The sequence below is a fragment of the Thamnophis elegans genome, chromosome 1, assembly GCF_009769535.1.
Source record: "Thamnophis elegans isolate rThaEle1 chromosome 1, rThaEle1.pri, whole genome shotgun sequence".
NCBI lineage: Eukaryota > Metazoa > Chordata > Lepidosauria > Squamata > Colubridae > Thamnophis > Thamnophis elegans.
This window is the reverse complement of record NC_045541.1, coordinates 176,999,715-177,024,832: the sequence shown is the minus strand read 5'-3', so window position 1 is coordinate 177,024,832 and position 25,118 is coordinate 176,999,715. Positions and strand designations below refer to the sequence as shown.

Below are 25,118 nucleotides of genomic sequence, written 5' to 3'. Positions count from 1 at the left end.
CAGTTTATCAGCTCCTCGGAGTTGGAGATCAGTGGGGCAGAAGAACAGCTGAGTCTGTTCCCAGTGTGCGCAGCACAGAGTTGCCAGAGTGAAGGGAACAGCTAAGGAACAAGGTCAACTTGGGAGTAAGGCCACAGGTGGGACGATGAATGTCCTCTCCCAGAAGAAATGAAGAGGAGCGAAAGGGGAGTGGAGTTTGCAGGAAACAATTCGTTCTCTTATTGTTCGTGACTCTCCCAGACTCCTTGCCACGGTTTGCAGATCTCGGCTGGCACCTCTCCAAGCCAGATAAGGTCTGTGACTGTAAATCCTCCCTTGAAAGACTTTGCTGGATGTGAATGAGCAGAATTCACAGTCAAATTAATAAAAGGGTTTTTTTGTGGGACAAGGAGTTCGCTTCATGCTCTTGGGAAGCCTCAGTCAGAACAAATATGTGTGTTTTCTAGATACAAGCCACACAAAAAGGGGAATTAGGTCAGGGTTGACTGCGGGGATCTGGCTGCTCTCTGAGCGTGGTTGTTTTCTTGCAGATGTTTCATCACAGATGCCTGATGAGGTTACCTAGTTGGGTGATGAAATATCTGCAAGGAAACAGCGCACCAGGGACTCCACAGAACGTCGAATCTGAAAGTTGTCTTCATTGCCTCCCAGGGCAGGCATGAATGGATCTACTTGGCGATGCATGGAGATTACACAGATACTCCACAACATACAACCGGGACGGAGCCCAAAATTTCTGTAGTTAAGTGAGACGTTCACTAAGTGAGCTTTGCCCCATTTACGTCCCCTTCCTTGCCACCGTTGTTAAGTGAATCGCTGCAGTTGTTAAGTGGTAAAGATGACTCGGTTGCCAAGCGCCTGAGTTTTGAACACACGTGACCACGGGGAGCCATGCTGCGAAAGTTGTAAGTGTGAAAAATGGTCACAAGTCCCTTCTTTTCAGTGCCGTTGTAACGTTCAACAGTCACTAAACGAGCTGTTGCAAGTCGAGGACTAACCGTTACTATTTCTCAGTACATTTGTGACCGTAGGTTTGGAAAGCGAATGACCCAGCAGGGGCAGCACTTAACTAATCTTAAACTAAGCACGGATAGACCTGGATAGCCACTGGATGGGACACCACAAGGAAATCACCAAATGTAGCCTGGACCGGGAATTTAAAGACTTCTGGGGGAGAGCTATGGCAATACATGCTTGTAATTTTGCCCTGATTTTTTCCCGAATAATTTTTATTTGTTTTATCCTTTTGCAATCCATTTTAAGTATACATTCACATAATTGTTATTCTCTTTACATTTATCATTCTTATACATTTATTATTTCATTTAGTAAGTTATAATGTATAGTTTGGGTTGCTTTATTTACTATCCCTTCCTCCTTGTAACATCACTTGTTTTCCCTTTCTTTTCTCCCTTCCTCCCTTCTCTACTTCCTTCCTTCCTCTCTCCTTCCACTTCCTTCTTCCCTTCCCTTTTCCTACTCCTACTCTTCATCTTCCCCTTCCTACCCTCTCTCCTTCTCTTTCCCCCCCTTCCATCCTCCTCTCTTTACCTCTTTCTTCTTTCCCCGTCTTCCTTTCATTCTCTCCTCCTCTCTCCCTTTCTTTTTCTATTATGGTTGGTGTATATTTCAAAACTCAGTTTATGTTTCCTTGGGATGGTATTTCCACCAACCCTGTTTGGAATGTAATTCTAATGGTTGGGTTGGCAATATATAAATCATATAACAATGTTGTACCTGTTTCTTTAAATCATACCTTAAAATGTGATTGGTTGCTGTTTTCCTCAATCGGCCATAAGAGGGAGCCAGAACGACTGTTAGTTCTCTCTCTGTTTGTTAGATGCTGGGCTGATCTGATCTGAGTGTTTTGGAAGCTGGCTGTTAGAAAGTGCCGTGAGCTATTGTAAGTTTTGCAACTGCTAGCAAACTTTGAGTACTGGACTGTTTGTATGATTATGGACTATGTTATTGGATTATCCCTTAACTGAAAGACATTGATGACTGACTGTCTTATCCGTGTATGACTTGGACTGTTTGATGGACTCTGATACCTCTATTTCCACGAAAGTAAAAGCCTATTTAAACTGCAGTATCTCTGTATGCTGGTTTGTGTGTTCTCCAACACAACTCTCACAACACTTTGCTGAACGTACTCGCTCTCCCAATGGGGAGCTTATCTAACAAACCCAAATATAATTTCATATCATTTCTTATTCCTTATCTTTGCTAGTTTACCCTAGTTATGTTTATATCTCCGCTTTATATTTTGCCCTGAAAATTAAATGGATTTTTAGTGATGTCCCTAGAGGTTTGTGAGGGGGGAAAGGGATTTTATCTTTTAGATAATACAGGCTGTCTCAAAAATATCAGTTCAGTTTGAAGCTTTAATAAGCCCAATTTTCAGCTGTAATAATGTGATTTCCAGATATTCGAACCAGCCTAACAGTGCCTTAGCACAGGTAGCAACTGTTTGAAGTTACAACAACTCTGAAAAAGAGGTGACTTACAACCAGTCCTTGTTCTTATGACCATAGTAGCATCTCCAGCCCTGCGATCAAAATTTTGGGCATTTGGCAACAACTGGCATGGATTTATAATGGTAGGAGGGTCCCGGAGTTACGTGATCACCCTTTACGACCTTCCCATCCGGCTTCTGACACAGCAAAGTGAATGGCGGAAGTGATCCTTCTGACCTAGGCTTCACAAAATCACGAGCAGACTCCTTGTCCCAATAAACCCTTTTTTTCCTCTCATTTCCTCTCATTCACATCCAGCAAAGTCCCGACAAGCAGTTTTTCAAGGGTGAATTTACAACCACAGACCTTATCAGGTGTTGGAGAACGCAACACTGTATACTGTACAAGAAAATACTTGGCAAGGAGTGCCTGCGAGTCACAGAGAAATTTTCACACTAATTATCATATTTTTCAGAATATAAGATGCACTGGAGTATAAGACGCACCAAGGTTTTGAAGAGGCAATTTTTTTTTAAAAAAGTTTTTGCACACTACACACCTCCCAAAAACGGCCTGTGTTTTTTTTTCAAAAAAAGGGCATGAATAGCCCTTCGGAGGCTTATAGAATGTTCCTGGAGGGTGGGGGGCAAAAACAAGCAAAAAGTGGCCTCTTTTTTGGGAAAACTGGCCTGTTTTTTTTTTAATCAAAAAAGGGCATTAGGAAGCTTACAGAGTGCTCCTTGAGGGCTGGGGGGGGGCAAAATTGAGCAAAAAACACCCCATTTTTTGCTCATTTCTGCCCTCCCCAGCCCCCAGGAACTCTGTGAAAGCTTTCTACAAGCTATGCATGGCCATTTTGATGAAGGGGTTGGGGTTTCAGGAGGCAAAAAAATTCTGTATTCAAGTGTATTAGACGCACCCAGATTTTCAGCCCTCTTTTTTGAGGAAAAAAGGTGCATCTTATACTCCGAAAAATATGGTAAGCGAACAAATTGCCTCCTGCAAGCTCCACTCCCCTTTCGCTCCTATTTTATTCCCTCTGGGAGGGCCATTCCACCGTCCACCTGTGGCCTTACTCCCAAATCGACCCCTATTCTTTAGCTGTTCCCTTCGTCTGGCAACCCTGCGCATACGCACCCTGGGAACAGGCTCCAGCTGTTCTTCTGCCTCATTGATGTCTAACACTGAAGGCAGCTGATAACTGTCAGACGGCCGTGGCCCCCTCTCTGCCTCCGACACAGAGCCCTCATCAGAGCCTTCCCCAGACTCCAGGACTGGCCCATCTTCCTCCCCAACCTCCTCACTGTCCGAATCTGCCGCCAGCTCGCTGGACGCTGGCGGGCCACAACAGTGATTTGCTTAACGACACGATCTGCATAGCAACTGCAGCGATTTGCTTAGCACCTGTGGCAAAAAAAGAAAGGTTGTAAAATTGGGTACTTAATGGCTATGTTAGTTAGCGAGGGACATTCCAGCCCCGTTTACGGTCGTAAGTTGAGGACTACCTATAACTGGGTAACGAAGAGCAACTTCCCCATAATTTAGCTGAGGGTTCGGATTAGGGGAGGCAGGCCTCCAATTTGCACTCAATTCTGCAATCCTTTTCTAGAACGTGCCGCTTTGGGACAGCCCTCTCTAACCGCTCCTTACAGCATGCCCGTCGGCCCCAAAGCAGGAAACGTTACCTGGGAAAGTGGGGAAATAGGCAGCCAAATCGGAGGTGAGGATTTTCTCCTCCAGGATGTCCATTTTGTTCAGGAAGAGGATAATCGAGTTGTTCCAGAACCAGGGCAGTTCCAGAATGGTCCTGAAGAGATCTAAACTCTCCCTCATTCGGTTCTGATAGGAAAGAAAAGGGGGGATGAAGGGAGGGCGGAAAAGAAGGAAAAAAATCATAAACTGAGCAGCATGGTGAGGTTTGGAGTTTGTGGCTGAGGGCTTTTTTGGAAACATCGGTTTCACCCAGAGAGACGACCAAGGGACATTTCAGCTGGATCAGAAGGCCAGAAAAATATGTGTAAATTCTGACAGAAGAGAATATTTGTAGCTCAGGGTTGAACTGTAGGGGCCTTGCTGTTCCCTGAGGTTAGTGGCTTTCTTGCAGACATTTCATAACCCAACTTGGTAACATCATCAGTGTTAGAAGCAGAGGTGGGTTCCTACCAGTTTACACCTATTCAGTAGAACCGGTTCGTCAAATCTACCGAACCGGTTAGAAGAGGTTCCACCAGTGGACCCGGAAAGCAGGCCACACCTACAGAAGAGGTTCCAAAAATTTTTTGAAACCCCCCACTGGTCCTTGGATATGATTATTCTACACTATCATGCTCCTATTTATAAAACTCGTGCCTCTGTGAAAGGTAAGGATGACTACTGGCTTTGTGGTGCCAATCAGAACATTGCAAGTCTTGAAGTTGTTTTAACGCCAAACCAAAGATGCCTTTTCAAAAAGAAGTTTACATCATATTCTTATGCATGCCAGTGCTGTGTGAGAGGTAATTTAAGGTGGTTCTGACAAGGGTCGTCGGCATCTTCATATCCCGTCACATGGGCGGCAACCACTCCCATCCGGTCACATGGGCGGCAAGCCACTCCCACAAAAGGCAGGCCACACCCACAGAGTAGGTTCGAACAATTTTTGAAACCCACCACTGGTTAGAAGGGAGTGAGGTTTTGATAGAGTGGAGGAGAAAAAGTGGTGGGAAAGGAGGAGGAGGAGGAGGAGGAGGAGGAGGAGGAGGAGGAGGAGGAGGAGGAGGAGGAGGAGGAGGAGGAGGAGGAGAGGAGGAGGGGAGGACGACTATGAGGTTCTTGGTACAGCTTGGCTGTAGGTGGCACAGTGGTTAGAGTGCAGTACTGCAGCCACTTCAGCTGACTGCTATCTGCAGTTCGGCTCACCGGCTCAAGGTTGACTCAGCCTTCCATCCTTCCGAGGTGGGTGAAATGAGGACCCAGACTGTGGGGGCATATGCTGACTCTGTAAACGCTTAGAGAGGCTGAAAGCCCTATAAAGCAGTATATAAGTCTAACTGCTATTGCTGTGCTATGCTATTGTTTTCTCGTAGACATCTCATTACCAAACTAGGTAATATCATCAGTGTTAAAAGGGAGTAAGTTTTACAAAGTGGAGAAGAAGCAGAGGGGGCGGAGGAGGAGGAGGAAGAAGAAAATGACTATGAGATTCTTGGTATAGCTTGGCTGTTTGCTTGTTTTCTCGTAGACATCTCATTACCAAACTAGGTAATATCATCAGGGCTAAAAGGGAGTGAGGTTTGTGGAGTGGTGGTGAAGAAGGGGAAGAAAAAGGGAGGAGGAAGAGGAAGACGTGGGGACCTCGGTGTTCTCTGAGCTTGGTTGTTCCCTTGTAGAAGTTTCATTACCCAACTAGGTAACATCCTCAGTGCTAGAAGGGAGTGGGGGGGAGGAGGGAGGGAGGGAGGGAGGGAGGGAGGGAGAGAGAGAGAGAGAGGAGAGAGAGAGAGAGAGAGAGAGAGAGGCAGGCATACACAATCCTATCCCTTAATTGTCCCTCCATTCCCCCAAATATTCCTGTCTCAACGCTGCTCCTTAAGGTAAAGGTTCCCCTCGCACATATGTGCTAGTCGTTCCCGACTCAAGGGGGCAGTGCTCATCTCCGTTTCAAAGCCGAAGAGCCAGCCCTGTCCAAAGATGTCTCCGTGTTCCTGTGGCGGGCATGACTAAACACTGAAGGCGCACAGAACGCTGTTCCCTTCCCACCAAAGTTGGTCCCTATTTTTCTACTTGCATTTTTCACGTGCTTTCAAACTGCTAGGTTGACAGACGCTGGGACAGGTAACGGGAGCTCACTCCATTATGCAGTGCTAGGGATTCGAACGGCTTCGAACAGCTGAACTGCTGACTTTCTGATCGACAAGCTCAGCGTCTTAGCCACCATGAACCTAGCCCCACATTCCCCCAAATATTCCTGCCTCAACGCTGCTCCTTACTTCAGTATTATTCTCCTCCAGCTTCTGATCATATTCGCTCAGAGAGGCCAGGTAGATCAAGGCAATCACGTTTTCGAAACAGTGGATCCATTTCCGGCGTTCGGTTTTCTGCCCACCAACATCAACGATCCTAAAAAAAATAGAAATGAAAAAAAAAATCTATAGTCCTCCACTGTCTTAGGCGAATCCTGGACCAAAAACAGTAACTGTGAGAGGGACCTTGGAGTCCTAGTGGATGATTCTTTAAATATGAGCCAGCCATGTTCAGCAGCAGCCAAAAAAGCTAATACAATCCTGGGTTGTAGGGTATAAACAGAGGCATAGAATCGAAATCAGATGAAGTATTAATGTAGTACCGCTTTATAAATCCTTAGTAAGTCCACACTTAGGATACTGCATCCAGTTTTGGTCACCACATGACAAAAAGGACATTGAGAGCATAGGATAACAGAGCTGGAAGGGACCTTGGAGGTCTTCTAGTCCAGCCCGCTGCTTAAGCAGGAAACCCTATACCGTTTCAGACAAATGGCTATCCAACATCTTCTTAAAGACTTCCAGTGTTGGGGCATTCACAACTTCTGGAGGCAGGCTGTTCCTCTGATTAATTGTTCTCACTGTCAGGAAATTCCTCCTCAGTTCTAAGTTGCTTCTCTCCTTGATTAGTTTCCATCTGTTGCTGATTGTCCTGCCTTCAGGTGCTTTGGAGAATTGTTTGATTCCCTCTTCTTTGTGGCAGCCCCTGAGATATTGGAAGACTGCTATCATGCCTCTCCTAGACTTTGGCAAAACTAAGATGATTAAAGGCCTGGAGATTAAAACATATGAAGAACGGTTGCAGGATTTGGGCATGGCCAAACTAGAGGAGGGGAAAGGACCAGGGGTAACATGATAGCAGGCTTCCAATATTTGAGGGACTGCCACAAAGAGGAGGAGGTCAAATTATTTTCCAAAGCACCAGAAGGCAGGACTAGAAGAAATGGATGGGAATTAATCAAGGAGAGAAGCAACCTAGAACTTAAGGAGAATCTTCCTGACAGTGAGGACAATTAACCAGTGGAAGGGTTTACCTTCAGAGGTGTGGGTGCCTCCATCACTGGAGGTTTTTAAGAAGAGACTGGACAGTCATTTATCTGAAATGGTAGAGTGTCTCCTGCTTGAGCAAGGGGTTTGAACTAGAAGACCTCCAAGGTCCCTTCCTGCTCTGTTCTCATCAATTGGCTTATGATCACAGTTGGGACCAGAATCTCCACTCTAAACAAGTTTATTGTTAAGCGAGTCATACCCAATTCTATGACCTTTTTCTTTTTGCCATGGTTGTTAAGCAAATCACTGAAGTTGTTAAGTGAATCACATAGTCATTAACCAAATTCGGCTTCTCCCATTGACTTTGCTTGTCGAAAGCCAGGTGGGAAGGTCGCAAATGGTGATCACGTGACCCAGGGACCCTGCAACCATTGTAAATAGATGCCGGTTGCCAAGCAACCAGATTTTGATCATGTGACTGCGGGGGTGCTGCCGTGGTCGTAAGTGCGAGGATCTCAGGGATGAGACTGCAATGCGTTCCCATCTCAGAAGAGGAGGGCATTTTTTCTGCCATTTGTGCTCATGTGTGTCATTCTTACACAACGACACAAAAGTCTCTCAAAATATGACTGACCCTTCCTGGATATTTAATCTCGCAATTCTGACAGGGATGAGCAATTATGGCCCCCTTTACAACCTATGGACTTCAACTCCCAGAATTCCTGAGCCAGCATGGCTGGCTCAGGAATTCTGGGAATTGAAGTCCACAAATCATGAAGGGATCACAGGTAATCCTCAATTTATGGCCACAATTGAGCCCAAAAATTCCTGTTGTTCAGCAAGAAAATTGTGAGTTTCGCCCCCTTTTACGACTTCTATTGCCACCTTCATTAAGTGAATCACTGCAGTTGTTAAATGTGTATCGTGGTTGTTGAATCTGCTTCCCCCACTGCTTGTCGGAAGGTCGCAAAAGAGGATCGGGAGACTCCAGGACACTGCAACCGGCATAAACACGAGTCAGTTATCAAGCATCTGAAGGTAAATCGTGTGACCACGGGGATGCTACCACTGGGTCATAGTGTGAAAACAGTCATAAGTCACATTTTTCAGGGATGTCATAACTTTGAACGGTCAGTAAGTGAACTGTTATTAGTCAAGGACTACCAGTGTAGCTACCGACCCGGGTTTGTATCTTTATTTTAAGGAATCCATTATGAAACATAAACACTTGGGATGAATCTTTTTTCAGTTTACCTTAATGTCACCTTTTGCATCGAGAAGCAGTACTCGTTAATGCCCGTCGTGGGCACGCGAGTTCTCAGAATATCCTGGGAGTTTGGCATATACCCCTCAGAAGCAATGCGATCCAGATTCGAAAGGAAACTGAAACAGAGACACACCGGTCACTCTGGGCGATGCACGGAGAAATATGAAAATGAGTGGACACACCTCTCTAGTGCAGTGCCTTTCAAACTTGGCAACTCTAAGATAGGTGGACTTCAACTCCCAGAATTCCCCAGCCAACCTGAAATCTGGGAAAGTTGTGGTGGAATGGAATGGAATAGAGTAGAATAAGAATAAGAATAGGAATAGGAATAGGGTTAGGGATAGGGATAGGGATAGGGATAGGAATAGGAATAAGAATAAGAATAGAATAAGGAATATAGAATGGAATGGAATGGAATAGAGTAGAATAAGAATAGAATAGAGCAGAGCAGAGCAAAACAGAATAGAATAGAATTATTTATTGGCCAAGTGTGATTGGACACACAAGGAATTAAATACATAAAAGTTATGTATCTTATCTTATTCATCTATATCTATATCTATATCTATATCTATCTAATCTATATCTATCTATATCTAATCTATATCTATACTATATCTATATCATATACATCTATATCTATATCTATATCTATATCATCTATATCTATATCTATATCTATATCTATATCTATATCTATATCTATATCTATATCTAATATCTATATCTATATATATCCTATCCATATCCATATCCATATCTATATCTATATCTATATCATCTATATCTATATCTATCTATATCTATATCTATCTGTATCTTATATATCCATATCCATATCCATATCCATATCCATATCCATATCCATATCCATATCCATCCTTCCATCCATCCATCCATCCATCCATCATCCATCCATCCATCCATCCATCCATCCATCTATCTATCTATCTATCTATCTATCTATCTATCTATCTATCTATCCAGGGAAGGGTTCCTGCCAGTTCTAACCTCTTCTACGGGAGAGGTTCCACAAATCTACAGTGCCATTTAGAACTGGTTCCAGCTCCCTCCCCTCGCCCATCCGCACATCATCAACATGAAGAGCGAGAGGAGGAATTCTGGGAGTTGAAGTGCACAAGTCTTAAAGCTGTCAAGTCTGAACACCCCTGGGGTTTTTTTCCTAAAGGGTTAGGGGTGCAAGGGTCTTGTAACTTGACAGTTTTAAGACTTGCGTACTTCAAATGCCAGAGTTTCTGAGCCAACATTTTGGTTGCTAAGCAAGAGCGTTGTTAAGTGAGTTTCACCACATTTTACAGGTTGGCCATGCCCACCCAATCACATGGCTGGTAAGCCACTCCTACCCGGGCACATGACTGGCAAGCCACTCCCACAAAGCAGGCCACACCTAGATGGGGTTCTAAAAAAATTTGAAACCCACCACTCTATCTATCTATCTATCTATCTATCTATCTATCTATCTATCTATCTATCTATCTATCTATCTCATATCTATCTATCTATCTATCTATATATCTATCATCTATCTGTGTGTGTGGTGTGGGTGTGTGTCCATGTGTGGGTGTTCCAGCATAACTCCGGAACACCTGGACCACTGAAATGAAAAGGACTGAATTCTATCTATAGTGTCAACTCACAGTACTTTTGACACTGATAGTGTGCATTTTGGATTCAAGTTCTGTTAAGATACAGCCTGTGGTGCCTTAAAACGACTTCTACTGTACAGCACAGTGGAGTTGTCATGCTAACGGCTTTGCAGCACTCCACAAGGGGGCTCCCTCTAATACAGGCTTTGGTTAAATACATACCCAGGCTTACTAGTTATCAGCTAGTAAGTGATAAAGCATGATGACAGATCATAAAAATACATTCATCATAAATCTTAAGATACAACACTGAGTGATAGAATCAACATAAATTGTACTAGCAAACTAAATAAAAGAATATAAATTGTAAAGATACAAGTAACAAAGTGATAGTCGTAAGTAGAAATGGGATAGGTAATAGGAAAGATGAGAATAATAATAATATGAAAACAGTCTTACTAAAGAGTTTGACAGTGTGGTGGGAATAAGTTGTTCAGCAGAGTGATGGCGGCGTGGGGGAAATAACTGTCCTTGTGTTGTTGTTGTTCTGGTGTGCGTCCACTGCCTACTCAGGAAGCACACAAATCTTTGCACCACCACAGTGCCAAGAAGTTAAAAAAAACCTGGTAGGGTGTTGGATCTTACTTTCTCTATCATCAACCATCAACCCAAGGTAAGAACATGCGGTGGTCCAGTGGGTAGGTTTCAAAAAATTTCGAACCCTACTGTGGGTGTGGCCTCCTTTGTGGAGTGGCTTGCCAGCCATGTGACCTGGTGGGAGTGGCTTGCCGGCCATGTGTTCTCTCTCTCTCTCTCTCTCTCTCTCTCCTCTCTCTCTCCTCTCACTTTCACTCTCTCTCTCTCTCTCTCTTCTCTCTCTCATCCTCCTTTTGTCTCTCTGTACTTTTCCTTTTTTCTTTCATCTCTCTCTCACTTTTTCTTTCTTTTTTTATTTTTTTATTTCTTTCTTTCTTCCTTTCTTTTTCTTTCTCTGTGTGGGGGGGAGGGTTCAAAAATTTATGGAACTTCTTCTGTAGGTGTGGCCTGCTTTCTGGTGGAACCTCTTCTAACCGGTTTGGTAGATTTGACGAACCGGTTCTACCGAACTGGTGCGAACTGGTAGGAACCCACCTCTGCGGTGGTCACTCCAAACAAGGAGTGAACAAGGATTAAAGAGACTCACTAGGACGTCGAATCGAGCAGGTGGAATTCACTTCTCCTCTTATAACAAGTCCTGATGCCAGCATCCTTCCAGAGGCCACTGATGATCCTGGCGTGGTGGGGCTCCAGGGAGGCCACTTTGTAGGCATCAACGCTCAGAAGCAGCCGGGCGTTTTGCTAGAGGCAGAAAAGAACGGTTTTATGACGGAGAGGAAAAACGGTTGCAGGAATTGGGTATGCCTAGTTTAGGGAGAAGAAAGGACTAAGGGTGAGATGGTCTCAGCCTTCCAATATCTCAGGGGCTGCCACAAAGAAGAGGGAGCCAAGCTATTCTCCAAAGCACCTGAAGGCAGGACAAGAAGCAACGGGTGGAAAATAATCAAGGAGAGAAGCAACTTAGAACTAAGGAGAAACTACTTGGTAGTTAAAACAATTAATCAATGGAACAGCTTCCCTCCAGATGTTGTGGATGCTCCATCACTGGAGGCTTTTAAGAAGAGACTTGACAGCAATTTGTCTGAAATGGTATAGGGTTTCCTGTTGTGGCCCAGCAGGAGCTGCTGGAGCTGCAAACAGACTTCGATAACGAGGGACCCTATGAGTCGGGTCTGGAAGATGTGGAGGACCCTGGACAGGGTTCAGACCCCGAGCAGGGACCAGAGAGGCTGGTTGGCCACCGGGAGGAGCCTGAGGCATGGAGCAGCGGTTGAAAGCCAAGGGGAGTTTGTCCTTGACATCAGGCCCTGGAGCAGTGGGGAGGAGCTAAGGGAGTTGGTCCCGGACGCCAGGCAAAGACGGGCAGATAAGCGCCGACAGCAACTACGGAGATACAGAAGATAATTGGGGCCAGGTGGTTGTGATTAGGCTCCTCCCAAGAGAGTATATAAGAAGAGACTTTGGGAGGAGGCTGTTTGCAGAACTCAACTATTATACTAAAGCTGGAGAAGCTCTTGTGTGTATTTCTTACCTGTGGAAGTCTGGGTTGCTGCCAAAGTCTTGTCAGTGTGTTAATTTGTTGTGAATAAATTGTCTAGCAGTAACCTTGTGTCATTGTGACTCACCGTATGGAGGGGGGGGGTCAGAACAGTTTCCTGTCTAGGCAAGGGGTTGGACTAGAAGACCTCCAAGGTCTCTTCCAACTCTGTTATTCTGTTCAGAGCAGAATGGAAAATGTTGGGTAGAAAAATTCTAGATGCATAGTCAAAGGAGACAGTGAGTGATGCGGTGGCCTAGAGGGGGAGCTTTCACCTCACAATCAGGAGGCTGTGAGTTCAATCCTAGGTAGAGGCAGATATTTCTCTGGGCACAATGAGAATATATCTGCTGAACAAAACTCCGCACTGGTGACAGGAAGGGCATCCGGCCAGTAAAAACTCTGCTAGCTCCATTCAGTTCCCAGACTCCACCCCACCAGGGATTATGAGGTTGTTAAATGAGGGTGATAATAATCAGAGGAAATACATTTCATGAATGCTGCCAAGGGAAAGACAATGATCATGGAGGTGTGAAGTCATTTCAGGACAACCCTGATCTGTTTGTCATTCATAATCAATACAGATTTGTGGAACTTCAACCCCCAGCCAGGAATTCTGGGAGTTGAAGTCCACAAGTCATAAAGGGCCACAGTTCCCCAACCCTTGCTCTAAAGCCAATTAATGATGAAGCACACAAACACAATTCAGTTCCAACATCTCTGTTCCTAAGCAAGAAGGTTGTTATATAAGTTTTGCCCCATTTTACAACCTTTTTGCCACAGCTGTTAAAACAAATCCCCATGGTTGTTAAGTGAATCATGAGGTCCTTAAGCAAATCTGGATTCCCCCATCGACTTTGCTTATCAAAAGTGTGCAACTGGCGACCACGTGACCTCAGGACACTGCGACCGTCATAAATACATGCCAGTTGCCAAGAGTCCGGATTTTGATCGTGTGACCATGGGGATGCTACCATGGTCGTAAGTGTGAAAACAGTTCATAAGTCACTTTTTTTCAGTGTCGTCGTAACTTCCAACAGCCGCTGGTTGTACTGATTGTAAGTTGAGGACTGTTGTGGCCTGCCAGCAGCCAGCAGATCTGGCATCAGATTCGGACAGTGAGGAGGTTGGGGAGGAAGATGGGCCAGTCCTGGAGTCTGGGGAAGGCTCGGATGAGGGCTCTGCGTCGGAGGCAGAGAGGGGGCCAGGGCCGTCTGACAGTTATCAGCTGCCTTTGGAGTCAGAGATTAGTGGGTTAGAAGAACAGCTGGAGCCTGTTCCCATTGTGCCCATGCACAGAGTTGTCAGATGAAAGGAACAGCTAAGGAACAAGGGCCAATTCGGGAGTAAGGCCAGAGGTGGATGGTGAATGGCCCCTCCCATAGGGAATAAAGAGGAAGGAAAGGGGAGGGGAGTTTGCAGGAGACAATTAGTTCAATTCCTTAGGGTGAAGATCTGTTCCTGACTTCTTGCCAAGTATTATCTTCTACAGAGGGGCGTTTGGAAGATATCGGCCTGGCAGCTCTCCAAGCCTGATACAGGCCTGTAGTTGTGAAATCTCTAGAAAGACTCCTGGCTGGGATTTTGCAGGAGAGGAATTCCCTTTAACCTAAATAAAGGGGTTTTATCGGGACGAGGAATTGGCTTTGTGCTTTTGGGAAGCCTGGGTCAGAACAAGGACTGCCTGTATATTTCTATTTCTATTTATTTCTATTTATTAAATTTATAGGCAGCCCAATCCCGGAGGCCCAATATGGATACTCACTGCATTCTCCTCCTGGCCGTAAGGAATCTGCAGGCTCTCCATAGCTTTGATGATGGCCTGGACAGAGGTGAAGATGTTTTGATAGACCACTTTGGCAAATTCCTTCCGTTCGTCTTCCGTGAATCCCACTCCATGGATAATCCTCATCTGTTTGATGAAGGTACTTTTTCCACCTTCCCCGGTGCCTGATGGATAATGCACACAAAAAAAACCACATTGATTTTCCAGTAGAACATCTGTGCTCCAAGTCTAGTCCAACTTAACAGGAATAACAGAGTTGGATGGGACCTTGGAGGTCTTCTAGTCCAACCCTCTTTGTACGGAGGCCTAGATGCTGCGGCATCATCCTGACCAACTTCCTTATCACCTGCCAGTAAAATCAACCACAGTCTCAAAAGAATTGGACCAGACAGCGGGCAACGCCATCAAAAGCACCTTAGAAGCGGGACGAATGCCAATGCAATCTTAGGCTGCCTCAACAGAGGGATAGAATCAAGATCACGTGAAGGGTTAATACACTTTATAAGGCCTTGGTAAGGCCACACTTGGAATCCTACATCCGGTTTTGATCACCACGATGTAAAAAAGATGTTGAGACTCTAGAAAGAGTGCAGAGAAGAAGATGATTAGAGGATTGGGGACTGAAACGTATCAAGAATGGTTGCTGGAATTGGGTATGTCTGGTTTAATGTCTGGTTTAATGAAAAGAAGAACCAGGGGAGACATGATATAAGTCTTCCAACATCTCAGGGGTTGCCACAAAGAAGAGGGACTCAAGCTATTCTCCATGGCACCTGAGGGTTAGAACAAGAAGCAATGAGCCTTTAGGTGGCGCAGTGGTTAAATGCAGCACTGCAGGCTACTGCTAGATCAGCAGTTCAGCGGTTCAAATCTCACCGGCTCAGGGTTGACTCAGCCTTCCATCCTTCCGAGGTGGGTAAAATGAGGACCCGGATTGTTGGGGCAATATGCTGACTCTGTAAACCACTTAGAGAGGGCTGAAAGCCCTATGAAGCGGTATATAAGTCTACTGCTATTGCTATTGCTAATGGGTGGAAACTAATCAAGGAGAGAAGCAACTTAGAACTCAGGAGAAATTTCCTAACAGTGAGAACAGTTAACTAGTGGAACGGCTTACTCTAGAGCAGTGTTTCTCAACCTTGGCAACTTGAAGAGGTCTGGACTTCAACTCCCAGAATTCCCCAGCAGGTGAATGCTGGCTGGGGAATTCTGGGAGTTGAAGTCCGGACATCTTCAAGTTACCAAGGTTGAGAAACACTGCTCTAGAGGTTGCGGATGCTCCAACACTGGAGGTTTTTAAGAAGATGTTGGAGAGCCATTTGTCTGAAATGGGGTAGGGTTTCCTGCCTGAGCAGGGGGGCTGGACTAGAAGCCTTCCAAGGTCCCTTCCTATTCTGCTTTTCAGAACAACAAAGATGATTAGGGAACTGAACCCATACGATCAGGAGTTGCAGGAACTGGGTATATCTAGTCTAATGAAGAGAAGGACTACGGGTGACATGATCGAAGTATTCCAATAGTTGAGGGGCTGCCACAAAGAAGAGGGAGTCAAGCTACTCTCCCAAGGCACCAAAGGCAGAACAAGAAACATAGGATGGAAACTAATCAAGGAGAGAAGCAACCGAGAACCAAGGAGGAATTTCCTGACAGTTAGAACAATTAATCAGTAGAATGACTTTCTTCCAGAAGTTGTGGGTACTCCAACACTGGAGGCTTTTAAGAAGAGACTGGACAGCCATATGTCCAGAGTGTTATAAAGACTCTTGCTCGAGCAGGGGATTGGACTAGAAGACCTCCAAGGTCCCTCCCAATTCTGCTATTCAGTTTGACAATTTTGCAAGCGTTTCCTTCGATGGTACCAGGTGCTCAAAGGCACTAAATCACCGGTGCCAGCAATGACTGATTGATTTAATTTATTTAAAACATTTATGGAGCTGCCTATCTTACAACCAACCCTCTTATAACCATTAGGCTGGAGGTGATAAGAAGGAACTTAGGAGTGCATTGATCAACACAAGAGACCAAATTCAGTCTTTGGGGAAGGAAGAAGTTAGTGATTCAATGGCAAAGTTCCAGGTTTACAGGGAACAATTTGCTGGCTTGGAACCCAGTCGCTTCAGTTGAAAAGGAGAAAATAAAAGAACAGGGAAGTGTTTCTCTAGAAAAAGTGTTTCATAACCTTATCCATTTTAAGATGCGTGGACTTCAACTCCCAGAATTGCTCAGCCACGTTGGTGGAGTCGAATTCCCAGAATTCCCCAGCTAGCCTCTGGACCATGTTTCTCAACCTTAGCACCGTTAAAGTGTGTGGACTCCAACTCCCAGAATCCCTCAGCCAGATTTGTGCAGTTGAACTCCCAGAATTCTCCAGCCAGCATCTAAATCAGTATTTCCTAACCTTAACAACACATTGAAACACACACACATTGAAGTGCGTGGACTTCAGAGGTGGTATTCAGCCGGTTCGGGCTGGTTCGCCCGAATCGGTAGCAGAAACTGGTAGCTGGGCCCGCCCCGGCTCTATGCCATCCTATTTCGGCATGTGTTTAAGACCGTGTGAATGTGTGGAAGGTGCCAGAGATGGGTTCCTACCAGTTCGAACAGATTTGCCGAACCGGTATTGATTTGATGGGCTGGGTCGCTGGAACCGGCAGCGATCCAGGCCTGCCACACCCCCAGACCGGTTTCTCCTACGGGGATGCCATCTTGACTTTCGGTTCTGCGCTTGCGCAGATCAATTGTAATTGCACAAATTTATTTGTTTTCCTTTTTTTAATGTTTTGCGCATGCGCAGACCTGTTTTTGTGCAAATACGCATGCACACATTTTTGTGCACACCGAACTGGCAGTAATGCCAGGAGCAACCCAGCCCGGAAGGCAGTGGTGGGTTTCCAAATTTTTTAGAACCTCTTCTGTAGGTGTGGCCTGCTTTGTGGGAGTGGCTTGCCAGCCATGTGACCGGATGGGAGTGGCTTGGCAGTCATGTGACTGGATGGGCGTGACCAACTTGTAAAATGTGGTGAAACTCACTTAACAACGCTCTTGCTTAGCAACCAAAATGTTGGCTCAGAAACTCTGGCATTTGAAGCACGCAAGTCTTAAAGCTGTCAAGTTACAAGACTCTCGCACCCCTAACCCTGTAGGAAAAAAACCCCAGGGGTGCTCAAACTTGACAGCTTTAAGACTGGTGGACTTCAACTCCCAGAATTCCTCCTCCAGTCATGTTGGCTCAGGAACTCTGGCATTGAAGTGTGCAAGTCTTAAAGCTGTCAAGTTACAAGACCTTTGCACCCCTAACCCTGTAGGAAAAAAAAACCCCAGGGGTGTTCAAACCTGACAGCTTTAAGACTTGTGGACTTCAACTCCCAGAATTCCTCCTCTCACTCTTCATCTTGATGATGTGCGGACGGGCGTAGGGAGGGAGCTGGAACCGGTTCTAAACAGCACTGTAGATTTGTGGAACCTCTTCTATAGAAGAGGCTAGAACTGGCAGGAACCCACCCCCGCCGGAATGTGCATGCGCGAGCAAAGCTCATACACATTGAGGTGGCATTCAGCCGGTTTGGACTAGTTCACCTGAACCAGTAGTGGAAATTGCAGATTGGCCCCCTTTTTGTCAGTAGATATCTAGCTGAGAAGTCCACTTTCCATGGCTTTACTGTCCCAGCATCATGAAAATTCAATTGAACCCCACTTTTAAGTGGGGTCATTCCCAAACCTAAAGTGGAAATATCTACCGTTCTCGAACTAACTAAAGTCTCACTTCAGCTATCGGAAACTGGCTTCATCATTGTCTCTTTCCCAAAAGCATCCCAGTTGCAGGTGATAGCAAGCTAAGGGCTCCTGAAACTTTTTATTCAGCTGCTTTTAATCTTCATGAATCCATAAAAACGGGCGTGGGTTTAACAATAATATTTGGAGCTGCAGCAGTAAAGTTTGTTGGATTTTGGCACACACCCTGGACATTTCTCATAACAAGCGTTAATCGTGAAAACAGCCTCCGATAAATTGCATAAACACTCAGTTTTACAGGCGTGTTTTTACTTTTAAGCCTAAAGCAATAAATAGGTGCCTCACCAGAATCGAACAGATGTAGTTTTGGCTTTTTCTTTTAAAAAAGGGGTATTTTTTATAGGTTGGGAGGAAAAAACAATAGCTTGTCTGCTTTAATGTCCGGCGTTAAAAATAAGTGGCACTTTCCTCATGGTGTTGTGGCTGCCATCTTGACCTTTTTGACCATTATGGGGTTACAGGAAGTCGTATTTGCTTGATGCTAACACTTCCTTGCCCAAATTTATTATTTTGCTTCGGGTTTTTAGATTTTGGATAGTCGGAGGAAAATGGCCCCCCCAAAAGAGAATCTGGAAGAATTATAAAGGTAAAGGTTCCCCTCGCACATATGTGCTAGTCGTTCCAGACTCTAGGGGGCAGTGCTCATCTCTGTTTCAAAGCCGAAGAGCCAGCGCTGTCTGAAGACGTCTCCGTGGTCATGTGGCCGGCATGACTCAACGCCGAAGGTGCACGGAACACTGTTACCTTCCCACCAAAGGTGGTCCCTATTTTTCTACTTGCATTTTTAACGTGATTTTGAACTGCTAGGTTGGCAGAAGCCGGGACAAGGAACGGGAGCTCACTCCGTTATGCCGCGCTAGGGATTCAAACCACTGAATTGCCAACCTTTCTGATCGACAAGCTCAGCGTCTTATCCATTGAGCCACCACGTCCCTGGAAGTATTATAAGAGGCTTGCAAATCACTTTTCTTCCTTCTATTATACAGGTAGTCCTCGATTTACAAATAATGACTTAGCAACCATGTAGCAAGTTATGACAGGCTCCCCCACACCCCCCAAAAAAGCTACTTACAACCTGGTTCCACAGTTAACAACGAATTCGCTTAACAATTCCTGCAAAAAAATATTGTAAAGATCACCCACTTCACAACTCTTATGTTTTCTGACTATAATTGCCAGGCTCAATTATGGTCGTAAGTCAAGGACTACCACTAAAGACTTCATGAATGACACAGGAAACCATTACCCACACACTCTGATAGATAACACTGCAGGAGAGATTAAAGGAGATAAAATTATTCCACCTGTGTTCTAATAGCGATAGAATTTAGACTTATATACTGCTTCACAGTGCTTTACTGCCCTCTCTAAGCAGTTTACAGAGTCAGCACATGGCCCTTCCAAAAATCTGGGTCCTCATTTTACTCACCTTGGAAGGCTACTTCTGCTGACTGCCGGCTGCCGGCAATTTGGCAGTTCGAATCTCACCAGGCTCAATGTTGACTTAGCCTTCCATCCTTCCCAGGTCAGTAAACTGAGGACCCAGATTGTTGGGAGCAAGAAGCTGACTCTGTAAACTGCTGAGAGAGGGCGGAAAACACTGGGAAGCGGTCTATAAGTCTAAATGCTATTGCTATTAAAAGGGAGGCGGGGAGAGAGAGAGAGAGAGAGAGGGAGAGGGAGAGTGGGAGATTGAGAGAGGAAAATAAATAAGAGTGAGAATGAAAGAGAGAGAGAATGGGGGAGGAAAAGAAATGAGAGGGAATGAAAGAGAGAGAGGATGAGAAAGGAAAAGAAACGAGAGAGAATGAAAAAGACAGGGAGGGAGGGAAGGAGAATGAGAGGGGGAAAAACAACAGAGAGAATGAAAGAGAGAGGGAGGGAGGGAGGGAGAATGAGAGAGAGAAAACAAGAGAATGAAAAAGACAGGGAGGAAGCAGCATGAGAGGGAAAAAACAAGAGAGAGAATGAAAGAGAGAGGGAGGGAGAGAATGAGAGAGGGAAACAAATGAGAGAATGAAAGAGAGAGGGAGAGAGAGAATGAGAGAAGAAAAGAAATGAAAGATGAGAGAGAGAATGAGAGAGGAAAAGAAACAAGAGAGAGAATGAAAAAGAGAGAGGAAATGAGAGAGGAAAACAAATGAGAGAATGAAAAAGAGAATGAAAAAGAGAGAGGGAGAGAGAGAATGAGAGAAGAAAAGAAACGAGAGAATGAGAAAGGAAAACAAACGAGAGAATGAAAGGGAGAGGGAGAGAGAATGAGAGAGGAAAAATCAAGAGAGAGAATGAAAGAGAGAGAATGAGAGAAGAAAAAGAACAAGAGAATGAAAGAGGGAGGGAGGGAGAGAATGAGAGAAGAAAAGAAACGAGAGAATGAGAGAGGAAAAGGAACAAGAGAGAGAATGAAAAAAGAGAGAGAGAATGAGGGAGGAAAACAAACAAGAGAGAATGAAAGAGCGAGGGAGGGAGAGAGAATGAGAGAGGAAAAATCAAGAGAGAGAATGAGAGAAGAAAAAGAACAAGAGAGAATGAAAGAGAGAGAATGAGAGAAGAAAAGGAACAAGAGAGAGAATGAAAAAAAGAGAGAGAGAATGAGGGAGGAAAACAAACAAGAGAATGAAAGAGGGAGGGAGAGAATGAGAGAAGAAAAGAAACGAGAGAATGAGAGAGGAAAAGGAACAAGAGAGAGAATGAAAAAGAGAGAGAGAGAATGAGGGAGGAAAACAAACAAGAGAGAATAAAAGAGCGAGGGAGGGAGAGAGAATGAGAGAGGAAAAATCAAGAGAGAGAATGAGAGAGGAAAACAAACAAGAGAGAATGAAATAGAGAGAGAGGGAGGGAGAGAGAGAGAGAATGAGAGATGAGGAGAGAAGGAGGGAAGAGTGGAAAGGTGGAAAGCAACTATTTGGAGACAACAAACATAAGCCGGGTTTTTTTTTTTTGTTTTTTTTTTCAAAACTAGACTTTGCTGCATTACAGAGATCTGAAAAACGGCCTCGGGAGGATGGAAGGCCGAGGTCAAACTTGAAAAGGTCAGGATCAAACTGCCAAAACTGCTGGCAGACGCAAATTAGCATAATAGCCTGCAATACTGCATTCTAACCACTGCGCCACCACGACTCTTAAGCTACTCATGCCTGTGGCTATCTGACCCATAATACTACACACCGGTAGTCCTCGACTTACAACCACAACTGAGCCCAAAATCGATGTTGTTACGTGAGAAATTTGTGAGTATTGCCCCATTTTCGGACTTTTCTTGCCACATTTGTTAAGGGAATCACTGCAGCTATTCAGTTAATAACACGGTCGTTAAAGGAATCCGGCTTTCCTATTGACGTTGCTTGTCAGAAGGTTGCAAAAAGGGATTCCCCTGACCCCGGGACACTACGACCGTCATAAACATGAGTCAGTTGCCAAGTGTCTGAATTTGGATCATGGGGATGTTGTAAACAATCATTAAGTGTGAAAAACAGTCTGGTCATTTATTTTTTTCAGGGCCGCTGTAATTTTGAACGGTCCCTAAGTGGACTGTCGTAAGTCAAGGACTGCCTGTATAATTATCTACTCTCAAAACGACACTATAGGGCACTGCACACCAGAACAACTAGACACGAGGACAGTTTTTTCCCGAATGCCATCACCCTGCTAAACAACTAATTCCCACAACACTGTCAAATTACCTACTAAGACTATATTACCATTATTCTTCTCTTCCTTCCTAGCATCTATCTCTTCCCACTTATGACTATAACCATGTTGCTTGTATCTTTCAATTTTATATTGTTTTGTTTCCTAGTATGATTTGATAGCTTATTAGTAATTTAGTGACTAAATTAAGTGTTGTATCTTATGTGTTGTATCTTACGATTCTTGATGAATGTATTTTATTCTCCTTATGTCCACTGAGAGCATCTGCACCAAAGACAAATTCCTTGTGTGTCCAATCACACTTGGCCAATAATGAATTCTATTCTATTCTATTCTATTCTAAGGGTAGAAGATGAAACTTCTATCCTCAAAACGATGCTATAGGGCACTGCATACCAGAACAACTAGACACAAGGACAGTTATTTCCCGAATGCCATCACTCTGCCAAACTACTAAATTCCCACAACATTGTCAAATTATTTACTTTAAGATTGTATCGCTATTATTCTTCTCTTCCTTCCTAGCATCTATCTCTTCCCACTTATGACTATAACCATGTTGCTTGTATCTTTAAAATTTATATTGTTTTATTTGTTTCCCAGTATAATTTGATTGCTTATTAGTAATTTAGTGACTAAATTAAGTGTTGTATCTTATGTGTTGTATCTTATGATTCTTGATGAATGTATTTTATTCTCCTTATGTACCCACTGAGAGCATCTGCACCAAAGACAAATTCCTTGTGTGTCCAATCACACTTGGCCAAAAAAGAATTCTATTCTATTCTATGGGTAGAAGATGAAACTTCTATCCTCAAAACGATGCTAAAGGGCACTGCATACCAGAACAACTAGACACAAGGACAGTTTTGTCCCGAATGCCATCACTCTGCCAAACTACTAAATTCCCACAACATTGTCAAACTATTTACTTTAAGATTATATCGCTATTATTCTTCTCTTCCTTCCTAGGATCTATCTCTTCCCACTTATGACTCTTACCATGCTGCTTGGATCTTTCAATTTTATATTGTTTTATTTGTTTCCTAGTATAATTTGATTGCTTATTAGTAACTTAGTGACTATCACTAAGTGTTGTGTTTTATGATTCTTTTTTTTTCCCAATATATTTTTATTATTTTTACACTTAAAACAATACAGTACCGCGGAGTTGAAGTGACCATACAGTCACATTATAGGATAGACAACGTATTAAGTAGGCTAATTGTTAATGGTTGAGATTAGCTGTGCGTTATGATTCTTGATGAATGTATTTTATTCTCCTTTTGTACACTGAGAGCATCTGCACCAAAGACAAATTCCTTGTGTGTCCAATCACACTTGGCCAATAAAGAATTCAATTCTATTCTATTCTCAATTCTATTCTATCCTTTCTTTCTTTCTTTCTTTCTTTCTTTCTCTTTTTCTCCCTTTCTCTCTCTCTTTCTCTCTTTTTCTTTCTTTCTTTCTTTTTTTCTTTCTTCTCTCCCTCCCTCTCTCAGAGCATATGCACCAAAGACAAATTCCTTGCATGTCCAATCACACTTGGCCAATAAAGAATTCTATTCTATTCTATTCTATTCTCAATTCTATTCTATCCTTTCTTTCTTTCTCTTTTTCTCCCTTTCTGTCTCTCTTTCTGTCTCTTTTTCTTTGTTTGTTTCTTTCTTTGTTTGTTTCTCTCCCTCCCTCTCTCTCAGAGCATATGCACCAAAGACAAATTCCTTGCGTGTCCAATCACACTTGGCCAATAAAGAATTCTATTCTATTCTCAATTCTATTCTATCCTTTCTTTCTTTCTCTTTTTCTCCCTTTCTCTCTCTTTCTCTCTCTTTTTCTTTCTTTCTTTCTTTCTTTCTTTCTTTCTTTCTTTTTTTCTTTCTTTCTCTCCTTCCCTCTCTCAGAGCATATGCACCAAAGACAAATTCCTTGCGTGTCCAATCACACTTGGCCAATAAAGAATTCTATTCTATTCTATTCTCAATTCTATTCTATCCTTTCTTTCTTTCTTTCTCTTTTTCTCCCTTTCTCTCTCTCTTTCTCTTTTTCTTTCTTTCTTTCTTTCTTTTTTTCTTTCTCTCCCTCCCTCTCTCTCAGAGCATATGCACCAAAGACAAATTCCTTGCGTGTCCAATCACACTTGGCCAATAAAGAATTCTATTCTATTCTATTCTCAATTCTATTCTATCCTTTCTTTCTTTCTCTTTTTCTCCCTTTCTCTCTCTCTTTCTCTCTCTTTTTCTTTCTTTCTTTCTTTCTTTTTTTCTTTCTCTCCCTCCCTCTCTCTCAGAGCATATGCACCAAAGACAAATTCCTTGCGTGTCCAATCACACTTGGCCAATAAAGAATTCTATTCTATTGTACTCACCCAACAGTAGTAACTTTAACTCCTGCCGATCTCGTTTCTTCTGTTCTTGGAGCAGCCGGCTGATTTCTTTATCGATCACCATGGCATTTTTCTCGTCCTCGGACATTAAGCACAGGCACCAAACCATGGTGCTTCCCAAACCCGCTCCAGGTTTTCCCAAAATCAGAGGGGGAACCGACGAGGTCAGGATTTAAAACAGGAGTGCTGGCGGAGCCCTTCCACCGAGGCGCGGCCGGAGCGGAGGATCATCTGGGAAGTGGCGTCCAGCAGAAACTGTTTTGGAGATCAAATTTCAGCATGAGATCAAACAATTCAGCAGGGAAAAACCCCACGGATGCCAGCAATGTGGGCTAGGCTAGTTTCACTCTCCAGCATTCATGGGAAGCTACTTAGCAATAGCAGTTAGACTCATATACCGCTTCATAGGGCTTTCAGCCCTCTCTAAGCGGTTTACAGAGTCAGCATATTGCCCCCAACAACAATCCGGGTCCTCATTTTACCCACCTCGGAAGGATGGAAGGCTGAGTCAACCCTGAGCCGGTGAGATTTGAACAGCCGAACTGCAGAACTGCAGTCAGCTGAAGTAGCCTGCAGTGCTGCATTTAACCATTGCGCCACTTGACCGTCATTGATGATAAAGCAATAGCAATAGCAGTTAGACTTATATACCGCTTCATAGGGCTTTCAGCCCTCTCTAAGCGGTTTACAGAGTCAGCATATCGCCCCCAACAACAATCCGGGTCCTCATTTTACCCACCTCGGAAGGATGGAAGGCTGAGTCAACCCTGAGCCGTTGAGATTTGAACAGCCGAACTGCAGATAACAGTCAGCTGAAGTGGCCTGCAGTACTGCACCCTAACCACTGCGCCACCTTACTAAAGCCTTAGTAAGACCCCACCTGGAATAACTGCAACCAACTTTGGGCACTGCACTACCCAAAAAGATGTTGGAAAATGTGCAGAGAACAAGTAAGGTGAAGAAAGGCCTGGAGACTAAAACATATAAAGACCGATGGCAGGAATTCGATATGACTAGTCTAGAGAAAAGGACTAGGAGTGACATACCA

General features: G+C 44.1%; 1 protein-coding gene across 1 annotated transcript in view; it reads right to left on the bottom strand.

The window, feature by feature from the left end:
• GNA15 (G protein subunit alpha 15) overlaps positions 1 to 25,118 on the bottom strand; it is a 34,835-nt gene that overhangs the window by 5,716 nt on the left and 4,001 nt on the right. Inside the window, exons 3-8 of the mRNA XM_032226824.1 lie at positions 24,053 to 24,325; positions 14,221 to 14,405; positions 11,505 to 11,659; positions 8,702 to 8,830; positions 6,425 to 6,554; positions 4,142 to 4,295 (exon numbers count right to left, since the gene is read on the bottom strand). Coding sequence (XP_032082715.1) covers positions 4,142 to 4,295; positions 6,425 to 6,554; positions 8,702 to 8,830; positions 11,505 to 11,659; positions 14,221 to 14,405; positions 24,053 to 24,179 — 880 coding nt within the window. The 5' untranslated portion in view covers positions 24,180 to 24,325. The remainder of the gene's footprint in view (positions 1 to 4,141; positions 4,296 to 6,424; positions 6,555 to 8,701; positions 8,831 to 11,504; positions 11,660 to 14,220; positions 14,406 to 24,052; positions 24,326 to 25,118) is intronic.